The 20332-nt window shown below is 43.6% G+C and overlaps 1 protein-coding gene across 2 annotated transcripts in view; it reads left to right on the top strand.

Annotated features, from left to right (window-relative positions):
* Nucleotides 1–2084: 2084 nt before the first annotated feature.
* Nucleotides 2085–20332, top strand: part of PAMR1 (peptidase domain containing associated with muscle regeneration 1) — a 99471-nt gene continuing 81223 nt past the window's right edge. The window contains exon 1 of one of the 2 annotated variants that reach the window (XM_031653424.1): nt 2085–2878. In XM_031653424.1, the coding sequence (XP_031509284.1) occupies nt 2806–2878 (73 nt within the window). In that variant the 5' untranslated portion in view covers nt 2085–2805. The remainder of the gene's footprint in view (nt 2879–20332) is intronic. The other variant, XM_003910032.5, reaches the window with a different exon arrangement.

Below are 20332 nucleotides of genomic sequence, written 5' to 3'. Positions count from 1 at the left end.
GACCCTCGAACCTAGAGAAGTAAAGACCTACTACCAGGGACTTCCTTAGCAAGTAGCCAAACAGGTTTGTTGGGAAGGAAAAGTAATCTTTCTTGCTACCCATCTTAGATTCCTTGGCTGGGGCCCTGTAAATTAGAATGACAAACAAACAAACAAGCAAACAAACAGAAAAACAACAAAAAAACAGATTAACAAGAGAAAAACAAACAAAAGTTTATTAACTTGTGCATGGTGCTTACACGTGGAGGTACCTAGTGAGGAGTGACTCAAAGGGATGGTTAGAATTTGGGTTTATATTGCATTTTAAAAAAGAACAATAAATTCACAGAGAAGTGGCAAGACAACGAAACAGGCCTTTGAGCTTCTACGGGTAGCAAATTATGGGAAGATAAATAAATGGGGGTACTAATGGGAGATAAGACTACTTAGTAAGTTTTGCTATGTAGATTCTTCTGGGCTGATAAGGGTCTAGGGTTGTCTCCAGTGATTAACTTCTGTCTGTCCTGGTAGAGAGGGGGAGGTGGAGACCTCTTCTTGTATCTACTTCTTCTTAACTGCTTTCAGCTCAAAATAATCCTTATGCCAAAGGGGCATATTTGGGGGTGGTATATGCTGCTAACCTTCAGGTTCATCACCTACAGCCCCATCCTGTCAGGGGGATGCAATTCATGTAGGGATGAGGTTGCTTGTTACTGACTCAGGAAGGTGTGTGTGGTGGGGGGTGGGAGATGGGGACCCGGCAGATGAAAGGAAAAAGGAAGTGGTGCTGTCAGCTGGAGTTGAAACAGACGCCCAAGAGGCTCTTATGCCTACAGTTATTTGGAAACTAAGTCATCTTCTTCCCCATCCCATCACCAAAGGACCAGTATTGGTTGGCCAGCAACAAGGTGAACTTCCCTTCTAACCTCTGCCCTCTACCTCTTAGGTATATGCTGCCCTCTGGTATTCTGCTCCTGTTTAAGGCTACTCTTGGTGCTCATTTTAAACTGATTTCACCTCAATAGGAAGTTGAGTGTAGGAACAAGACTCATCCCATGCGATGTTCTTGGGGGCAGTCTCAGGACAGATAATAGAGATAATGATTAATATTTATTGTGCACTTAGTATGTGGCAGGCTCTGTGCTATGGGCCTTACATGCATAATCTTATTAAATTCTTCCAATGATCTACAAAGGAGGTTTGATTATTCTTTCCATTTTACAGATGTGAAGACTGAGTTTCAGAGAGTTACTTAACTTGCTTAAGGTCACACAGCCAGTAAGTGGGGAATCAACAATTAGAACACAGGCCTGCTGAGTTCTTGCTTCCAGTCACTTTACTGCAATAGGCCCCCAGAAGCAGGGTTGGAGTTCAGAAATTCTTTCTAGTGGAGCACCTGTGTCAGGGCTCCTGACCTTCTGATCTGTCCTGAGCCTTACAGATTCTATTCCTCAGGTTTCTCCCCTTATCTTTTCCCTTCCACTTCCATTTCTTAATCCTCACTCCAGGCCTTCATCAATAGTCCAGGGTGACTTCTCTTCCTGAGACGTTGCTTTGAGCTCAGCACCCCCTACTCCTAAACCACCAGGGCTCCCCAATATCTAGAAAATAAAATTAAAACTTTTATTAGAGGTAACTGTCCCCATGATTCAATTATCTCCACCTGGTCCTTCCCATGACACGTGGGGATAATGGGAACCACAAGTCAAGATGAGGTTTGGGTGGGGACACAGCCAAGCCATTTCAAATGGTTAAATATAATTCTGCATATGCAGCATCGTAAGAAGCTCTATAGCCTGGTGGCTAAGACTACAATACAGCCTGTGGACCTAAGCTACCTGGGTTCAAACTCTGGCTCTGCCCCTCACTAACTGTGTGGCCTTAGATGAGTTATTGAATCCTCAATGGTTCCATTTCTCTAATTGGAAAATACAGAGGCTAGGTTTATTGTGACGAATAGTTGAGTTAATACATGTAAGGTACCTGGCACGGAGAAGTTTATAAAAAATGTAACCTTTTATCTTATAAAACATCCTTCTTCCTCACTTCGAGATGTCACTTGCTATCTTGTCCCTAAGCTGAGCCCTCTCGGTGGAGGCAGTGAGGGTTCTTATGTGTTCTTCTCCATCCCTGCCTGGCGTGTGTGCAGGGGCTGTTCATGTTGCTGAATTCACCATGGATCACAGGAAGAGGAAAACTTTTTCCAGTAGCCTATAGATAAGCTTTCCAAACTGTGATCACCTGGAGCAAACGGAGAGGAAAGGAGATAAACGAGGGGTGTTGAGTGCGGAGTGGAGGAAGGCTCCCTTTATCCTCCCATCACCAACTCCTCCTTCTCTTTAGGCCAGGCTTTTAATCAGGCTCCCCGTGTGCAGTCAGAGCGGGCACAGCCAGCTCCCGTCTCAGCCTCGCGTAGGAAGACCTCCCGGCCTCACCTGAGCGCCCCGCAGCCCTGTGTACCTTCGCTCCCACCCAGGGTCCTGCGGCCCCTCCTCCCAGCATCCAACACTGGGAGCCCACCTGGACCTGGGCTGGCCTCCCTGCTCCGCACCTTCCTTCGCAGCCGCAGTCCCCGGGCTTCAGGAATGGCCACACCTCCCGGGGCCCCGCAAGGGTTAAGGCAGCGGAGAGGAGAGGTTTGGGCTGACGTCGCTCTAGCTGAAGGTGGTTCCCCTCAGATGAAGATGGGAGAGCCTGGCGAGCTGAAACCCGAGCTCCCGCTCAGCTGGGGTTCGGGGAGGTCCCTGTAAAAGCCGCCTGCCCCTGGCGTCCCTAGGTCCCTCCTCTCCCTCCCCAGCAGACGCTCGGGCACCAGCCGCGGCAAGGATGGAGCTGGGTTGCTGGACGCAGTTGGGGCTCACTTTTCTTCAGCTCCTTCTCATCTCGTGCTTGCCAAGAGGTACTGTGAGTAGCGTCCGGGACACCCTAGGAGGGAGCTTTTTCCTCCTGGGGTCTGCCTGGGAGCAGGACTGGGAGTCTCAGGAGGTGTGGTGTGTGTGTGTGTTTGGGGTGGGCGGGGGGGTGGAAGGGGGTGCTTTTCCAGTGATAATCTTGGGGACTTGGCTGGTGGTGCTGGAGCTCCTGTGGCCCTCCCTGAGACTGTGACATGGTTTTGTCATCCCAAATCGTGGGCCTGAACTGTCTCAGGAAAGCGGACCAGCTCCTATTTTATTTGCTCTTTTTATCATTTTAAAAGTACCAAATTGCCTTAGGGAATCAATTCTGAGTTGCCCGCTCTGACTTGCAAAAGCTAAGTTTCCCTTGGAAAGGGCTCCCTCAGAGGTGAGCAGGAAAGAAGGAAGAGAGGGAAAGAAAACGAAAAAGAAAAAGAAAGAAAAGGAAAGACAGAGAGAGAAGGAAGGAAGGAAGGGGAGAGAGAGAGAGAAAGAAAAGAAAGAAAGAAAAGCAAGCAAGCAAGCAAGCAAGAAAGCAAGCAAGCAAGCGGGGCTTGCTTGGTGTTCTGGTGAATGTTGCTTCACGAAATCCTACAGCCATACCCCTTCAGAGCATATCCAAGCACAGGAGATTGACTCACTCAGCATATATAGACACACTCCCTTTCTGATGAGAGTGAGAAATAAGAAAAAAGCCAAGGTTAAAAGTGCAGATTGTTTCTGGGGATGCACAGGGTTTGTTTTGAAGGAGCTCTGGCTTCTTTGGTTTTCATATGTCATTTTCTAAGCCACAATCCCCAGGTCAAATGGGCTTCTGGGGACAAATGAGGCTGGTACATGACATGGAGATCCAGCTAAGGGCAGAAGTGAGGGAATGGCAGGCTTGTCTTATGACAGCCCGCTTGCTGGTAGGCAGGGAAATGGGAACGTCATAGGAACATCTGTCCTTCTATAGCCCAGGGGTAAGGTGAGACCTCATGAGGTGAGGTGAGGGCAGGCTGAGATGTACAGATATGACCAAATGGGGCAGCTCTAAATAGGGGCAAGCTATGTGTGAGCCTTCGCTGCTTCCCTTCTGTGCTGGTTACCTGTCACCTGAACTCTACCTGAGAGCTGGGTGCTCTGCCGCCGCAAGTAGCTGGCAAGTTCCTGAGAATGAAACAGGCCAGGTGGGGTGGGGAGGATGCTAAATGCAATAGCCTGCATAGAAGGGAAATCAGCCATGGGCACATCCCTTCATGATCAGCAAAAAACTGAGATACACAAACCCCCCTGCCCTTCATTTTGGTCAAACTTTCCATCTACCTAGAGCCTGCCTGCCCAGGTAGGATGTTGCTTAATGATTTACAATAAAGATGGTGAGTGTTTCATTTGAATTTTGCCTCCATGGTGTCTGGAGCAGCCCAAAGACAATAATAAAGGAAGAAGGAACCCTTCGTAAGGGCTGGCAATCCTTACACCAAGGGTAAGTGGGTGACTTTGCATTAAGGCACCTCCCTACTTCATCTTCGCCTTTGGGCATGGTGTCAGTGGACCAGCTCTAGAGGACCTGGTTCTTCTCAGAGTGCCAGGGCTCAGTGGATTCGATTCCTCAGGGTTACATCAGTGTTCCCCTGCTTCCTTTTTTATTACATGGCAGGTGAGGCTCTTCAAAGTCATAAAAGTTTTAAAAAAATAAAAATAAAAACACCTGAGCTGCCTCTTTTTCCTAGCCCAGAATCTGAAAAATCCATTTATTTCTGACCTGAGAACCTCTTTTACCTTTGGCTGTGAAAAAGCTTCAGGGAGGATGCACAGTTTGTTGGTGGCTAAACTGCTGCCTGAACCAGAGCGCAGCTTCATGTATTTAGCGAGGATATTTTAGTTGTTGAATGTTTTACTCACATTTCGAGGGAAGACAGAGGAATCGCGTGGAGAAGGAAAATATTTCTTCAAGCAGTGAAGGGAGTCCACTCCCTGCTGGGATGCTGAATCTGGCCCCAGTCGAGAAAAACTTGGAAGCATATTTCCTCTAATTAACTTTTCTAAAAAGAGTATTTGCTGAATTGTAAACATCCATGGGGATGGTACGGGAGAGCGTTGTTGCTCACCGGCATGTGACACATGTTGGGAGGATGAGAATCCAAACACGAGGCCAAGTGATAACCCAACATAAACAGAAGCGGGGGAGAAGCCCAACTCCACTGACTTCACCAAATTGCAGTAGCTCTGCCAGTGTGATTCTGCCGAAGAGGAAAACCTCATTTAAAATATGGGACTCTTGGGAATGAAAACTTAATCTGGAGAACTTCATAAGTGTTGCTTCCAACAGACACTAACTTGTGGGGAATGAACATAAATGCAACCAGGGAAGATAACTTGAAGTGCAGATATTCAGTGGGCAGGAAAAAGCCAGCTAAGAAAGGAAACGTGGAAAGAAAGCAACGGAGGCGTGTCAAGAAAAATTAGATGTTAGATTACACTGGGATGTGTTGGCAAATTCCCAGGAGAAAGCTAGGAAAATTGGGCCTTCTTGGCAGGGGTGGATTTTTGTGGGGATCATGAAGAGGGTGTTCCCCTAATATATACTCTGAGAGCTCCTGGCATCCCCAACAGGAAAATAATTTAATGATGGGATCATGGAGTTTAGGAGCTGAGAGTGACTTTAGAGATTATTTTAGTATGAGTCCCTCAATTCAGAGGACGAAGAGATTAAACATCAAGCAAACACTTAGTGAACATTTATTAATGTGTCCAGTCTTTGAGTCAAAGGCTTTATGTGCATTAATTCTCAGACCACCCTGAAATGGCATTTCTATTATTATCCCTGTTTTACAGATGAGGTTCAGAGAGGTTCTATGATACACAGAGGTTTAAGGATACACAGGCATGGTTCCCCCAAAAATTGAACATAGAATTACCATTTGATCTAGCAATTCAATTTCTGGGTATATACACAAAAGAATTGAAAGCAGGGACTTGAGTAGATATTTTTACATCAACGTTCATAGCAGCATTATTCCCAATAGCCAAAAGGTGGAAACCACCCAAATGTCCATTGGTAAACTGGATGTAGTTTACACCTACAATGGAATATTATTCAGCCTTAAAAATAAAGGATATTCTGATACATGCTATAACACAGATGAACTTTAAGACCTTATGCTAAGTGAAAGAAGCCAGACACAAAAAGACAAATGTTCTGTCATTCCACTTACGTGAGGTACTTAGAATAGTCAAATTCATGTAGACAGAAAGTGGGATGGTAATTGCCGGGGGCCAGGAGAAGGTGGAATGGGAGTTATTATTTGATGGGTACAGAGTTTCAATGTGGAATAGTGAAAAGTTCTGGAGATAGATGGTGGTGATGGTTGCACAATAGTATGAATGTACTTATGCCACTGAACCATGCACTTAAAAACGATTTGAGGCCGGGCGTGGTGGCTCACGCCTGTAATCCTAGCACTTTGGGAGGCCAAGGCGGGTGGGTGAGGTCAGGAGATCAAGACCATCCTGGCTAACACAGTGTGAAACCCTGTCTCTACTACAAATACAAAAAATTAGCTGGGCGTGGTGGTGGGCACTTGTAGTCCCAGCTACGCGGGAGGCTGAGGCAGGAGAATGGTGTGAACCCGGGAGGTGGAGCTTGCAGTGAGCCGAGATTGCACCACTGCTCTCCAGCCTGGGCAACAGAGTGAGACTCTGTCTCAAACAAACAAACAAACAAAAAACCCAACCAACCAACCAAACAAAAAAACTATTTGAAAGGTAATTTTTTGTTATATATATTTTTCCACAATAAATAAATAAACGACTACACTAGCAGATTAGTGGAGCCCAGGGTGAGCTCAGGCTGTCTAGTTTCTGAACCCAAGTTCTCCCGTTACCTGGAGGACTTACATTCACACATCCAGCATATGGACTGATTATGCTGATGGACATCTAACTTTGTTAAGGTTTCAGGACGCACATGAGGCAGGGGAGAGAGAGCCCTTGCTAGCTCCTGTTTTAGTGGCATTGTTGCTGTGTCTTGGCTGGCTGTGGCAAAGAGGGAGACTATGCTGATAGACCACAAACTGGCAGCCTTTGGAGCCAAAAGACCTGCAGAAGGTATTTCGTAGGACACAAGTGCTTCAGAGTGTTTTGAACCTGAATGTCTTGAGTTAGGCTGGATCCTCTCTAGGGTCTGACACCCCACTTCTCAACCCATATGTTTGATACCTGCTAATCCCTACTAGCATTTGAAGTTCTGACCTCCCATTTCTGAGAGGGATGGGACAGGAACGGGGAATGAGAGGGAGAAGGTGGAAGGCTGGATGGTAAATGGAGGGAAACAAGGGAGTTAAGCTGCTGAGGACTAATTGGCCAACAGGATTTTTCAGAGCATCTGGTACATCAGACTTTATCAGTGTCTAACATATTTTAATCTGTATATTTCATGGAACATAATCTTACCTATCTCTGTGACCTCTAACTCATTGGTAAAATGTTTTACTTTCATAAATGCCCTTGAGCATGAGCTTTCAGTGGAAACTGAGACAGGGGTGGGTGTTATATCTGGGTCAATTACCTGTGAACAAAGTACCTTAGACATGGGATCCCAGAAGCAGAGGTGACCTAGAGTGTGTAAGTCCCTCAGGAATATGCAGAAGTCTTGGGGAGGGCTTTAGAATGCCACTGGCATGGACCATGGGTTTGACTTAATCTTATCCACATCTGGGTTATACTGGCTAGACAGAAATGGCCAAGATAATGGCGCCTGGGACCTAATGACAGGTCTTAAGTCTGAAAATTATTTCCTTCTGTCCCACTGGGGTGGCCAATCCTGATGCAAAAGAAAACTTCTCTACTTGCCTCCCCTGAGATCAGCTGTAGAAGCTGCAGTTGATTTGGGGTGTAAGCAAATTGAGAAAAGCGTCATTTCCATGATAAATGAGGGAAGGTTGTGCCCTATTCCCCCCTCATGGGGGAGGAGCTGTCATCCTCACTTTGTGGATATTTGAAAGTAATAAGAGCCCAGCCTCCCTCCCCTCTTATTTTAAAGACGAGGGAAATGCAATGTTTACATTTTCCAGTTCCTGAATTCCAGGGCAGAGAACCCAGAGGCCAGCTGGAAAACTGAAAGCTACCAGATCAGTGGCAGAAACTCTATCAGATTCCAAGCCTGGTCTATGTTTAAGGAATTCTGTTTGTCAGTCATCTCAACACCTGGGCGAGAGCTTTAGATTAAAATGAAGAGAAAGAAGTAAAAAATTCAGGACACACCAGATCTCATACCTATAAACAGAACCACTGAAGGAAGGCAGAGAATTGGAGTTGGCTGGAGATATTCGTCTCTGAATCAGTGTGACTGCTACCCCTACTCAACTCTACCCCTTTTTCTTGGTTGTAATTGTCTGTGAGACAGACTAAGAGCTCATGTGGGTTGAGAGTGGAGTAAGTAGGGGTTGCACATCAGGGCATCTTTACCCTTGATGATAGAATCATCAATGGTGGAAACACCTTTGAAGAGGCTTCCATCCTAGCATACCTAAGGAAATGAATCCCAAGTTTGGCTATCCAAATAATTTATTGAGTTTGTGGTAAACACTAGGCACTCCTCTATATGCTTTTTATATATTTACTTAGTCCTCACCACAAACCTAGGAGGTAGGTACTATTGTTGTTTGCCCCACTTCACATACAAAGGAGCTTAGGCAAAGGGTTTCAGTACCTGCCCGGGTCATATAACTGGATATCCGTGTTTTTGAATCCAGTCTGACTCCATAAGGCATGCCCTGAAATACGACACAACACCACTACAGTAAGCAGTAGGTCCAACGGTGGCAGATCTGCTGGCTGTATTTTGGCCAAATGATAAAAAATCATGGTGTTAGTAAAGGAGTCTGATTATCCCTGGAACATCCCAAGTGCCCAGATTGGCCTGCGTCAAGTCATGTGCTCACCTCTGTGGAGGCAGAGTGGATGCAGGAAAAAACAGAGGCATCAGCAGCCCCAGTAGCACCACATGGAACCCAAGAGGAGCCGTTCCCTAGGGGAAACAGGGGTGCCAGGCAGACCGAAAGTCCAACCAGTTTCTGGGATAGTTGTCCACGGTGTCATGTACCTTGCTCTCAGTAGATATGAGAGGTGAGAGTTTCTTTGTCCCATGGTAAATTTTTATCATCCAAATCACGTGTCTGTTTGCAGAGGAATGGAATTGCGAATGAGACCATTTATTTCCAGTGTGGCCCTGAGATTGTGTACGTCTGCTCCTTTATGGATGTGTTCTGTGTAAACTCTTAAGCCATGGGATGGCAGGAGCAGCCCTGGAATGAATAAGGGGGAGCACTTTTCTCCCTTCTTTTTTGGCAAAAATAGTTGATGAATATTGCAGGGGATGGAGACTGAATCCCTTTTACTCTAATCCTAAGCTGGGTTTTAACCAATTCATCTCAACTTTGAGTGAGGATCTACTATCTACCAGATACCAATGTCCTGGATCTTATATCAGCTATTTAAGGAAGTGGCCCCCTTGGCTGAGCAGCTATGAAGACTACTATTTCTGTCACTCTTCTGTCTCTGGTGTTGGATAAATGCCTTTATTTTTGCAGTCTGGGCATCTTTATCATCGCCTTCTCTGAAGTTCTGGCTGTCTCAGAGGGTTGAATTAGTGGTTTGGCAGCAAGCATCCCTGTAAGTAGAAGTCTGGTCAGTTGACTTGATTGGAAAACCAGGCTGTTGCTGCCAGAACAGAGTGAGGAACACATTTAGCTAACTGTAGCTCAGGGGAGACACAGCAATTGTCCTCACGCACTGAATTTATGGTGGGTTGAAAAAAATTCCAGCTGGCTTAATTGAAAACCACTGGATGGAGAGGGGATGTTGGGTTGGTTTGCTTGAAATCAAATGAATTGTTTGATGATTCCAAGAAACTAAAGCGTCAATGTTTTTCAAATCCAGTTGCACTTCTATTTACTTTATAATTCCACTGGATGGTATAAGGGAAAAAGACAAAATGAGGCTCTGTGGTCAAACAACTTGAGGTGATCAGAGAATTAACTGATCACCTCAAGTTGTTGGACCACAGAGCCTCTTTTTGTCTTTTTTCCTTATACTATACAGCAGAATTAGTGCTCCGTGGAATACAGTTTGGAAAACTCTGATCTCTCGTCCGTAAGGCATAAGACATGGAATAATATCTCACCATTAAAGAGGAAAGAGTAAGAAGGGAATTTGAAAGTCTAAGAAACATGGGCTTCCCTTTAGACTTTTGCATCCACCATGGGGTCCCTCCTTAGAAGTTAACGAGAATGATGGAGAACACCTGAAATGTCCTAGGACAAGGTGCCTGGGCTTAGCTTCTACCTGGTATCATCTACTCCTACAATTTTCAACCTACCTTTGCTTACTTGGATACAAGCAGAAGGGAGGACATGGCTGGTGGTAAAAAGTCCTTTTTACAACACTTTTTGTTCTGGCTTTTTGCCTCCCAGGGGGTTAACTGCCTGCTTCTCAATGGTGTTCAGCCTCCCTTTTGGGCAAGCCTGATTCTCTGGCCAATCCACTGGTAGAACACAATGGGTAAGTATCTCAAGCCCTCATGGAAATGAGATACAAATTGCAGTCAACAAAAATATTCACTAATGGACCCAGTGGATTCCTCTTTCTGTACAATAGAGACTCTGAAAAGTCACAGCAAGAGAAGATTCTAACATCAGTCTTTGTCGCAAATAGCCTTCACGCTGGGAATCACACATGCTCTCATGTCCATATTCATGTATTTATTCAATAATCCTTATCAAGCCCCTATCAGGTGCCAGGCATGGTTATAGGTGTTGGGTATATCAAGATGAATAGGACAAAGTCCTTTTTCTGAAGGCACTTGCAATCTACTGAGAGAACTTACGGTTCAACTTGGCATTTCCCAAAGTGGGTTTCAGGAAATGCTAATCCTGGGAGATAGTCAGCAAAAGTAAACAGAATCCAGGATGTTATGATGAAATAAGTCTGGGGGATTTGAAGATTGTAGACTCTGCAGAGTCCTGCAGTAAAGAAAGCTATAATTCATTTTTACATTGAAACATTTCACAAAGTTGTTTAGCCACAGAGCCTCTTTTTGTCTTTTTACCTTATGCCATCCAGCGGAATTAGTACTTCATGAAATACAGTTTGGAAAACTCTGATCTCTTGCCCATAAGGCATGAAACATGGAAGGATATCTCACCATTACAGAGGAAAGGATAAGAAGGGACTTTGAAAGTCTAAGAATCATGGGCCTTTCTTCAGACTTTTGCTGAGGTATGGGTAGGAAGTCTGATGTCCTCATCACTTAACATTTGCTGAGATGTTGAAAGGGCCATGGAGATGATGGCACATCCATGTTCCTATAAGAAAGGTTCTCGCCAGCGCTAATCGATTTGGGCTGTGGAGAAAACTCATTTCCTGTATTCCAGGTGCTTGTAGTAATGTGAGTGGTCTGGGATCACTTGGGAAACTGAGGTGTGAATCTCATTAGCACGCCTGATGATGTGGCAGTCTGGGGGAGTGAGAAGAGCTGTGACTTGACTTCCCAGCTAGATGTATCATGTCAGATACAATTATCATCAGTCTACAGAGAATATTTGAGCATCCTTCTAATCCCTGGGACATTGAATCTAGGGTCTAATCACTCCCCTCCCCAGCCTCTTTTTTCCCCTCCCCTCCCCCAGAGGCTTTGTCAATCCCTTGCGATTATTTGTTTGAGGTGCCCCATGCATTGTCACTGTTTCTACCTGATTGATATTTTATCAGATCATGATCGACTACCAAACATTTGACTACAATGTAAAGTAAGAATTGTGGTCCAATTTGTGGTCAAAATTACTCTTGTGTTTGCCAGTTCTGGTAGAGCCCAGTCACTGTGACCCTGATTTGCACAACCTGAAAGTGGTCTGTCTGTTTACACTGGGGCTGTATCCCACAGAGACAGCATATGGGTTTGAGCTGTTCATTGACCCCTTGTTTGTTGTTTGTGGGACCTTCTTTATTCCTGCCTTTGCTAAATACTGTTCTTGTTGTCACGCAACACAGTTTTTCCCTTGGCCCTAGCATTGTGTGCCTTCTCTCTCTGCCTGGACTTGTTTCAGACAGGATGACTGCAGTGACAATGGATGAGGAATGAAACCAGCTGCTCCTTAAAGGGCATCTTGCCTAGGTGGATTTTGGGAAGCTATGATCTTCTCAGCCCCCACTGAATAGATATCGAATTCATCTTTGATACATATTTCTTGGAATGGATATACGTTTACATGTGCATGCACGCAGAATAATAAAAGTAGGCATAAGAGGTGCATATTTCTGTGTGTATATGTATGTATGTGCACATGCATGGGGTATAAAGCATTGTGGTTTGAAACACTGATCAGGGTTTGAATCCTGGCTCTGTCATTTATGGCTAGTTTTATTCAGCAAGTTACTTCCCCTCACTGATGTGGCCCTATCACCTTCCAATCTGCAGACTGAGGATAATTGTATCTATATCATAGGTTGACTGCAGGTATTAAATGAGATAATCCATTTAGCATACTTAGCGTAGTGCCTGGCAAAATGGGAAAACTTGAGAAATTAAAGTTGTCACATACTCCTTCCGTTCCTTCTCATACTGTTCCCACTAACACAAGTTTCACAAGGAATTGAGAAGGAATGATACTGGGTGTTTCCATCTATAGTTTGATGAAACTTACATGATCCTCTCGAGGCTCCCTTTTTCAGGCCAAAGTCCCATTCTACACATCTGTGACTGTCAGAGAGAGAGAAAAAAAGAATCCCAAAAGACTTGTCATACGTCTATCTGTTGACACTTGCTCTCTCTCTTTGGTTTTAATATGCATCCACCTTCCAGCCTGAGGAGAAATGCCTTCCACATGCCATGGCTTCATTTCTTTGTGTTTGAAATAGGGCTGGTGGCAGGTTCTTGTAGGCACGTGAGGGATAATATCTTATAGAACAGGTGGTTCTGGGCTAATGATGTTCCACCCCAAACACTGAGGCCCCCTTAAAAGTCTGCAGATGAGACGTTGCTCATGACCATCCACCTGTTATAATTCAAGTTTAGAGCCAGCCAGGAATCCTTAGGCAAAAAGAAGTTTCCCTTGATCTTGTTCTAGCTTGCAGAGCTGGGGGAGGTAACTATAATAAGGACTAGCCTGCCTAAAGCTGCTGTCAGCTCAGGACTTCGGGACCCATTGGACATACCATTACAAATGCATCACCCTGGCTCAACATTTTTCTACACTTGACATCTGTTGTTGGCCAGCTGCCTTTGGTAGACAGAAAATCTGGCTTTGGCTTTGCATAGGGGAATCTGGATAGGAGGACAGTAACAGTAATTCTGGAAGCTTTTGGCAAAGAGGTAGACCATGGCAGATCAAGACCCCTGCTGTAGTCCTAATGCACTCTGACTCAGAAAGATTTTAAAGTGTGCAAGACTGGGAACAGGTGGGATAGTTTGTAAAATTCTTGAGTCTTGGGAAAACGAGATTGGATTTTTAGGGTATAGCTTATATTTCATTGTTTTTAATGTAGTCATTCTAGTGCTTTGATTGATATAATATTTGCTGAATTGTATTGCCAAGTTTCATTTATCTGTTTTTGAGGCTGGATCTTGCTCTGTCACCCAGGCTGAAGTGCAGTGGCACAATCATGGTTCACTGTAGCCTTGACCTCCTGGGCTCAAGTGATCCTCCCACCTCAGCCTCCTAAGTAGCTGGGACCACAGATGTATACCACTGTGCCCAGTTAATTTTTTAATTTTTTTGTAGAAACTGGGGGTGGGGGTGTGGTGGGGGTTGGGTTTGCTATGTTGCCTAGGCTGGTCTCAAACTTCTGACCTCAAGCCATTCCCCGCCACAGCCTCCCAAAGCTCTAGGATTACAGGCATGAGCCATCACACCTGGCTGCCAAGTATTTTTAGATGTATTATTCAATTATTTTTTTTCGGTAACCAGTGCTAATAAAAATAAGACCTATTCAGCTCGTATTCCAACATTTGAAAGAATCCAGAAGCAGCTGTCCTTCAACGATTTCGAGCACCACAGTTGTTGAGGATAATGGCAACTGGGGGCTCCTCCAAACTCCTAGAGTTTGGGTTTTGTTCCCTTTGGATATGGATGTAGAATTTCTGTTTTTAAAGTAAAGCAGCAGGGGGCAAGATAAATGGAAGAGGGATTAGAGAAAAGGGACCAGGAAAGGCAAAAGCAAGTGGGTGGAGCCCAGAATGCCATGATATAAACCTGAACAGACTGCTTGAAAAGGCCATGTATGTGTGGGCCCCTGGAGGAGACATTACATCTCGCCTCCTTCGCTCCCTTGCCATCTGTGTCTTTTTCTATTCTGCAGAGAATAAGGGTAATGTCTGATAAATATGTATTTTTTTCTTCAAAAACCCTTTATGCTCATTGTGTTTTTTCAACTTCAGTAACATCAACAATCTCATCCCTGTGCCTCCATCCTCTTGAAGCTTTGGGGAAATGCTGTGGCAAGCTGTCTTGTCCATGGTTGTCCAGCAGCATAAAGGAGGGGCAGATGCCGTGGATGTGGGTCCAGAGTATAGCCCAGAAGGTCAGAATCCCTTTCAAGGCCACTAAGAAGTCAGGGTTATTATCCTTCATCTTTAGATAAAGTTCATCTTTACGTGGACTGGAGGGAAGGTACCTTTCTTGGTAACACATTCTCCTGGAAATAGTAAAAGCAGCATCATAGGGCTGTGATTCTTAAAGGAATATGCTTATTTGAAAGGTAGAGACTTAGCTCCTACCTCCAGAGATTCTGAGGGAAGAGGTCTGGTCTTTGGTCCAGGAATAAGACTTTTAAACAAGCATCACAGGTAGTTTCAATACAGGTAGTCTGGAGAGTGTGTTGTAAGTGAGAACATGGGCTTCTGATGCACACAGACTCAGTCCCAGCTCCGCCACTTACTGTGTAACCTTGATTAAGGTACTTAATCTTTCTGTGCCTTGATTTCTTTATATATAAAATGCAAGATAGTAATGCAATTGTGTCGACTAAATGAAAGAACACAGAGAAACACACGGAAAGCACTCAGCATGGTGTCTGGCTCAGAGCAAGCTCTCCATGTAAGTTTATTGCTGTTGTTGCCATTCAGAATGATGAATGACATACCTGAGAGCCAGACCAGCATGATGGTTAATGCTCTCTGACTCTGGAAACAGCCTACTTGGATTTGAATTCTATCTCTGCTACTTACTGCTTGTGAGTATTTAACCCCTCTGAACCTCAGTTTTCTCATCTATAAGATAGAAGTGTTAATTGTCCCTATGCTATAGGGTTGTTGTAATGATTAAATGAGATGATATAGATGAACAACCTAGAACTGTGTCTGGTATATAGAAAGTGCTGTGAAGGTGTTTGCTATTATTATCTGAAACAGGTTATTCATCAACCATTTTCAGTGATTTCAGAGTATAGCAATATCTCCCCTAAACTTTCCTTTGGTGTCACCATTGGAAGCAGAGTTCTGTTCTGAATAGACTACTGATATGACTCAGAGCATGATTGTTGATCTTAAATATGATAGTAACACTGAGTGCTTACTGAGCACCCTGCTAGCCACTTTCCTTTTTTATTTTTAATTTTTTTTTTTAGACAGGGTCTCACTCTGTCACCCAGACTGGAGTGCAGTGGTGTGATCACAACTCACTGCAGCCTTGACCTCCCAGGCACATGCGATTCTTTCACCTCAGCCTCCTGAGTAGTTGGGACTATAGGCACGTGGGACTATGCCCAGCTAATTTTTATACTTTTAAAGACAGGGTCTCACTATGCTGTCCAGGCGGGTGTCAAACTCCTGGGCTCAAGAGATCCTCCAGCTTCAGTCTCCCAAAAATGCTTGGGTTACAGGCATGAACCACCCTGCCCGGCCTTACCATTTTCCTTTTATTAGGTTTTGTATACTCATCACAACCATGAAGAAGTGCTATTATTACCCACATTTCACAGACGAGAAAACTAGGAAGCTTAGTGACTCTCCCAAGGCCACCTAGGAACTGGTGGAGCTGGGATTCAAATTTGGGCAGCCTCATTCCTAGATGTTTCTACTCACCAATGCTGCTTTCTTCAACTGTAAAGTCAGAGGCATGAACTCTCAAGAACCAATGTATTGTGTTGGAAAGAGCAAGGCTTTGTCCCTAAAAAGCTGAGTTCTGATCTTTCTTTTCACCTGAAAGCTGTGTTACCTGGGGCAATTTATTTACCCTCTTTCCTTATCTACTAAATGAAGAAAATAACCTACTTCAAAGGGTGGTTATGAGAATGTAATGAGCTGGTATGTGTCAAGGGCTCATATATATTCTTAGTGGGTGCTGGAAGTAGAGGAGGATGAATGAAAAGCCTCAGTGTGAGGTACTGTGCTTAATAAAGGGTGAGAAAGGAAAGAAAGCAACACATTCATTTTCACTCCTTTACCTCTCCCCAGGGTACATGATCAAAAATCAGATTTCTAGCAAATCCATTGAAAGTTTTATCACTCCTGGTACCCAAACAGGGGGTGATGAAGGCCTTGACTCTCCAGCTGTCAATATGCTGTTAACAGGAGCAGCTGTGAGAAGGAAGGAGAAGACTGAGGTCACCTAGGTTGAGATGCAACCAGGATGGACCGAGGGTCACTTGGTGACTGGTTGGCTGTCAAAAGCTCAGGGGAGGGATAGAATCACCAAGGGCCCCAGCAAGCAACCCTCTGACTCACAGTCTCATGGTTCCTGCCTGGCCTTGTCGGTGTCATCAGCCCCATGGAGCCAGTGGTCAGATCCTCCAGTGGTTAGGAATGTTGTGTGCTGTTTAGACATCAATACCCGAGATTCAGACAGCACAAGATGAGGGGGCAGTGAGTAGGGATGGGTGAGGAGCCCAAGCTGCCTAGTTGTATCTCTCTCTGATTCCTATGTCCTTTTTTCTCCCTCTGGTCTCAGAAGGTTTATAGAATGCAGACGGTAAAAATAAAACCCCAGTAGAAATTTTAATTAAATGTGGTTAGAAGGGAGAGCTGTGGGGTTTTTGGTGGACTCAAAGGTAGGTTTTCACATCAAGGAAGAGGAGCAGGCACATGACAAAAGTGTCTTTCTTTGCCACCTTCTGGGGTGGTCTTGGCCAGGGCCTTTAGTCTGACATGTGATGTTTCTATCCGGTCTGGAACAGCCTGACCTTTATGTTCATACAGAATCCTCAGAGTCTTTTCAGGTTGACCTTAACAGCCATCATGGCAACATATTTTCTTAAAATATAATGTTGAAGACATTGCACTTGCAGACTATGCCTGAGGGGCACATTTGCTGCTCCTGTCCTTCTGCACAGCTAAGCCCCTGCTGTTTGAGGGATTACATGCTTCTCCATTTGTCAGCAGTAGAAACAGACCAGTATTGGATAGTCGTAAAGCACATTTTGTCAGCCTGGTGAGGGGCTGTGCAAGATGATGATGATGATGATGATGACAGCTTTCTTTCACTCACTCATTCATTCATTTGTTTACCAAATATATGAAAGCTGAACCTGTGCCAATTGGTCAGCATTGTTTTCATTGACTTGCTATTCTCATTGATAAAACAGGACCAAGAGGTTAAATGTCTTACGTTTGCCAAAGTGAATTCTGGAAGAAATAGGGCTGGACTAATATAACTGGACTTCCCACTTTAGATAGGAGATACCAGTATGGCTGCCCATAGCCATGGAAGTTGAGAGAAGTGTTTGGACTTATGATGCCAAAATACTTTGCAACTCTGTTAATTTTTTTTACCCTGATTTTAGAGAGGGGATCAGGGGAGCACTTGCACACATAGAATAATTATGCAGCAATTTAAAATTTCTTGTAAAGACTATTCAATGCCAAGAGAAAATGTTCATGATACAAGAAAAAAAAAGCAACTTATAAAATAAAACAATTTTGAGAGGTAATAAGACTCTATGTTTATACATTTATTAATACCTACATGTGGATATATATGCCCATTGAAAACATGACTTGAAGGATAGACATCAAAATGTTGACATTATTTTGAATACCTTTAATTTCCTTATTTAGACTTTCCTTCATTTTCCAAAGATTTTCACAAGGAACTCTTTTTTTGGGGGGGAATAAAAAGTGTACTGGTTTTTTTGGGGGTGGGTGCGGGGAGGGTTGTGTAGGGATGATAGGCAGAGCACAGAGAATTCTTAGGGCAGTAAAACTGCTCTGTAGGATACTCTAATGGTGAGTACATGACATTATACATTTTTCCAAACCCATAGAATGTACAAGACCAAGAGTGAACCCTAATGTAAACTGTGGGCTCCAGTGATAACGATGAGTCCATGTAGATTCATCAGTTGTAATAAATGCACAACTCTAGTGGGGATGTTGATAATGGGGAGGCTGTGCAATTGTGGGAGAAAGGGTATGTGGGGAATTTCTATGCCTTCCTCTCAATTTTGCTGTGAACCTAAAATTGCTCAAAAATGAAGGCTTAAGTGTTTTATAAAGAAAAAAGTATTTTATCCAATGGAAGAGCTAGTGATGAATGAATGCGTGTAGCACCCAGAACTCCCTAAGCTTGATTTTGCTGTGTGATCATGGGCATATGCTTGCTTTCTCAGTGACTTGGTTTATCCCAGTGTGGAGTCTATGAGTTCTTTGTGTTTTCTTTGTGCTTATTCACTGGGAAGCACTGACAAGGTAAAATTTATTTGCAGCTTTCATAAGGCTTTGCCTTTAAATGTGAAAAGCAAAGTAAAGTTTGCTCAATTCCAGTAGCTGGTAAAACTACAAGTTGGCCAGCTCTTTCCCCCTAAGTAGCAGGCTTGTTCACTGCCCCCTCCCTACCCCTGGAATTCTGTGGACCCGTCTTTTCTCCCAGAATTAATTCTCTAAAGAAAGATTATTTGGTATTTCTCTTTGTTTCAATAAATAAGACCAACTCTTCCCTACTTCACCCTTTTCTTCACTGGTAAAGTGAAGGAGATGGGTTAAATAATTTTAATTTAAAATAAAACTTATTAGCAACTTAACTAGATCATTTTGAAGATTAAATTGTATTAAGAATTTAAAAACATTTTAGCTAAAATAATGTTAAATTGCTTTAGCATACATATAAGAAAACATGCAATAATTTCTATTGCCGTTGATATTGCTCTAAATGCTAGTTTGGGAACTGGCCCTTACCGCCACATTGAAATTCCCTGAAATTCGTACAGCTGAAGCCAAATGGCCAATGTGACCTTTCCACAAATGTAATTCTGATAAATGGAGGAAAAAAAATGCAAGCAACAAGATGTTGTCTATTTATTGCATTTTAAAATATCTTTAGCTGGTTAACTTGAAAATTTCTCAAAATATATTTCATGTATCTATTTCTTACATATTCATTTTTTGGGGTACTTTTCTGTCTCTGTTCAAGCTGGGAGAGAAAGAGGGATAGTGGATTTATCAAACCAGAGGGGAAGGAGCAAAGTTACAAAATCATCCAAACCATCACCTCCTTATTGCTGGGAACTGGTTTTATTTTTGCAAATATAGTCATGTGCTATTTAATGACATTTTGGTCAATGACAGACTGCATATATGATGGTGTTCTCATAAGTTTATAATAGAGGGCACTATTCATAATAGCAAAGACATGGAGTCAACCTAAATGCCCATCAATGGTAGACTGGATAAAGAAAATGTGGTACATATACACTATGGAATACTACACAGCCATAAAAAATCATATAATGTCCTTCACAACCACGTGGATGGAGCTGGAGGCCACTATCCTAAGTCAACTAACACAAGAACAGAAAACCAAACTGCATGTTCTCACTTATAAGTGGGAGTTAAACACTGAGTACACATGGATACAAACAAGGGAACAAAGGACACTGGGGCCTACTTGCAGATGGAGGGCGGGAGGAGAATGAGCATAAAAAAATATCGCTTAGGTACTATGCTTATTACCTGGGTGATGAAATAATCTGTACATCAAACCCGCATGATACATAGTTTACCTACATTAAAAAGCTGTGCATGTACCCCTGACCCTGAATAAAAGTTAAAAAAAAAAAAGATTATAATGGAGGTTCCTGTTTCCAAAATGGTGGCATAGAAGCAAGCTAGCTTCACTCTCCTGACACAAAACCAAAAATAAGTATATAGCACTGAGATTTTTAGCAGCAAAGTCCCAGAACTCAAATATGAGGATAACTGAGTTTCAAGGGCTACAGAGAATTGCAAAAAACTCCGAGCAGATGGTAAGAGAATTGAACTTCTTTATCGATAATGTCCCTCTCCACAGTCTTCCCAGCACGAGGCATATTGAAAATTTTCTTCTGTCTCATGGCTTCTACACTGGAAAAACTGATATTGAGGCGGATAACCAGCTTCCCCACCATCTTGGGTTCTTTGACAAGAGATCGTTTCCTGCCTCAAAGTGCACAGGAAGCATTTAAGTACCTGAAGGGAAAAATATCCCTGGCAACAGCCAGAGATAAGCCAG

This window comes from Papio anubis, chromosome 12 (assembly GCF_008728515.1).
Source record: "Papio anubis isolate 15944 chromosome 12, Panubis1.0, whole genome shotgun sequence".
In the NCBI taxonomy this organism is placed as follows: Eukaryota; Metazoa; Chordata; class Mammalia; order Primates; family Cercopithecidae; genus Papio; species Papio anubis.
Note: the sequence above shows the minus strand (reverse complement) of the source record. Positions and strands in the feature narration are given on the sequence as shown.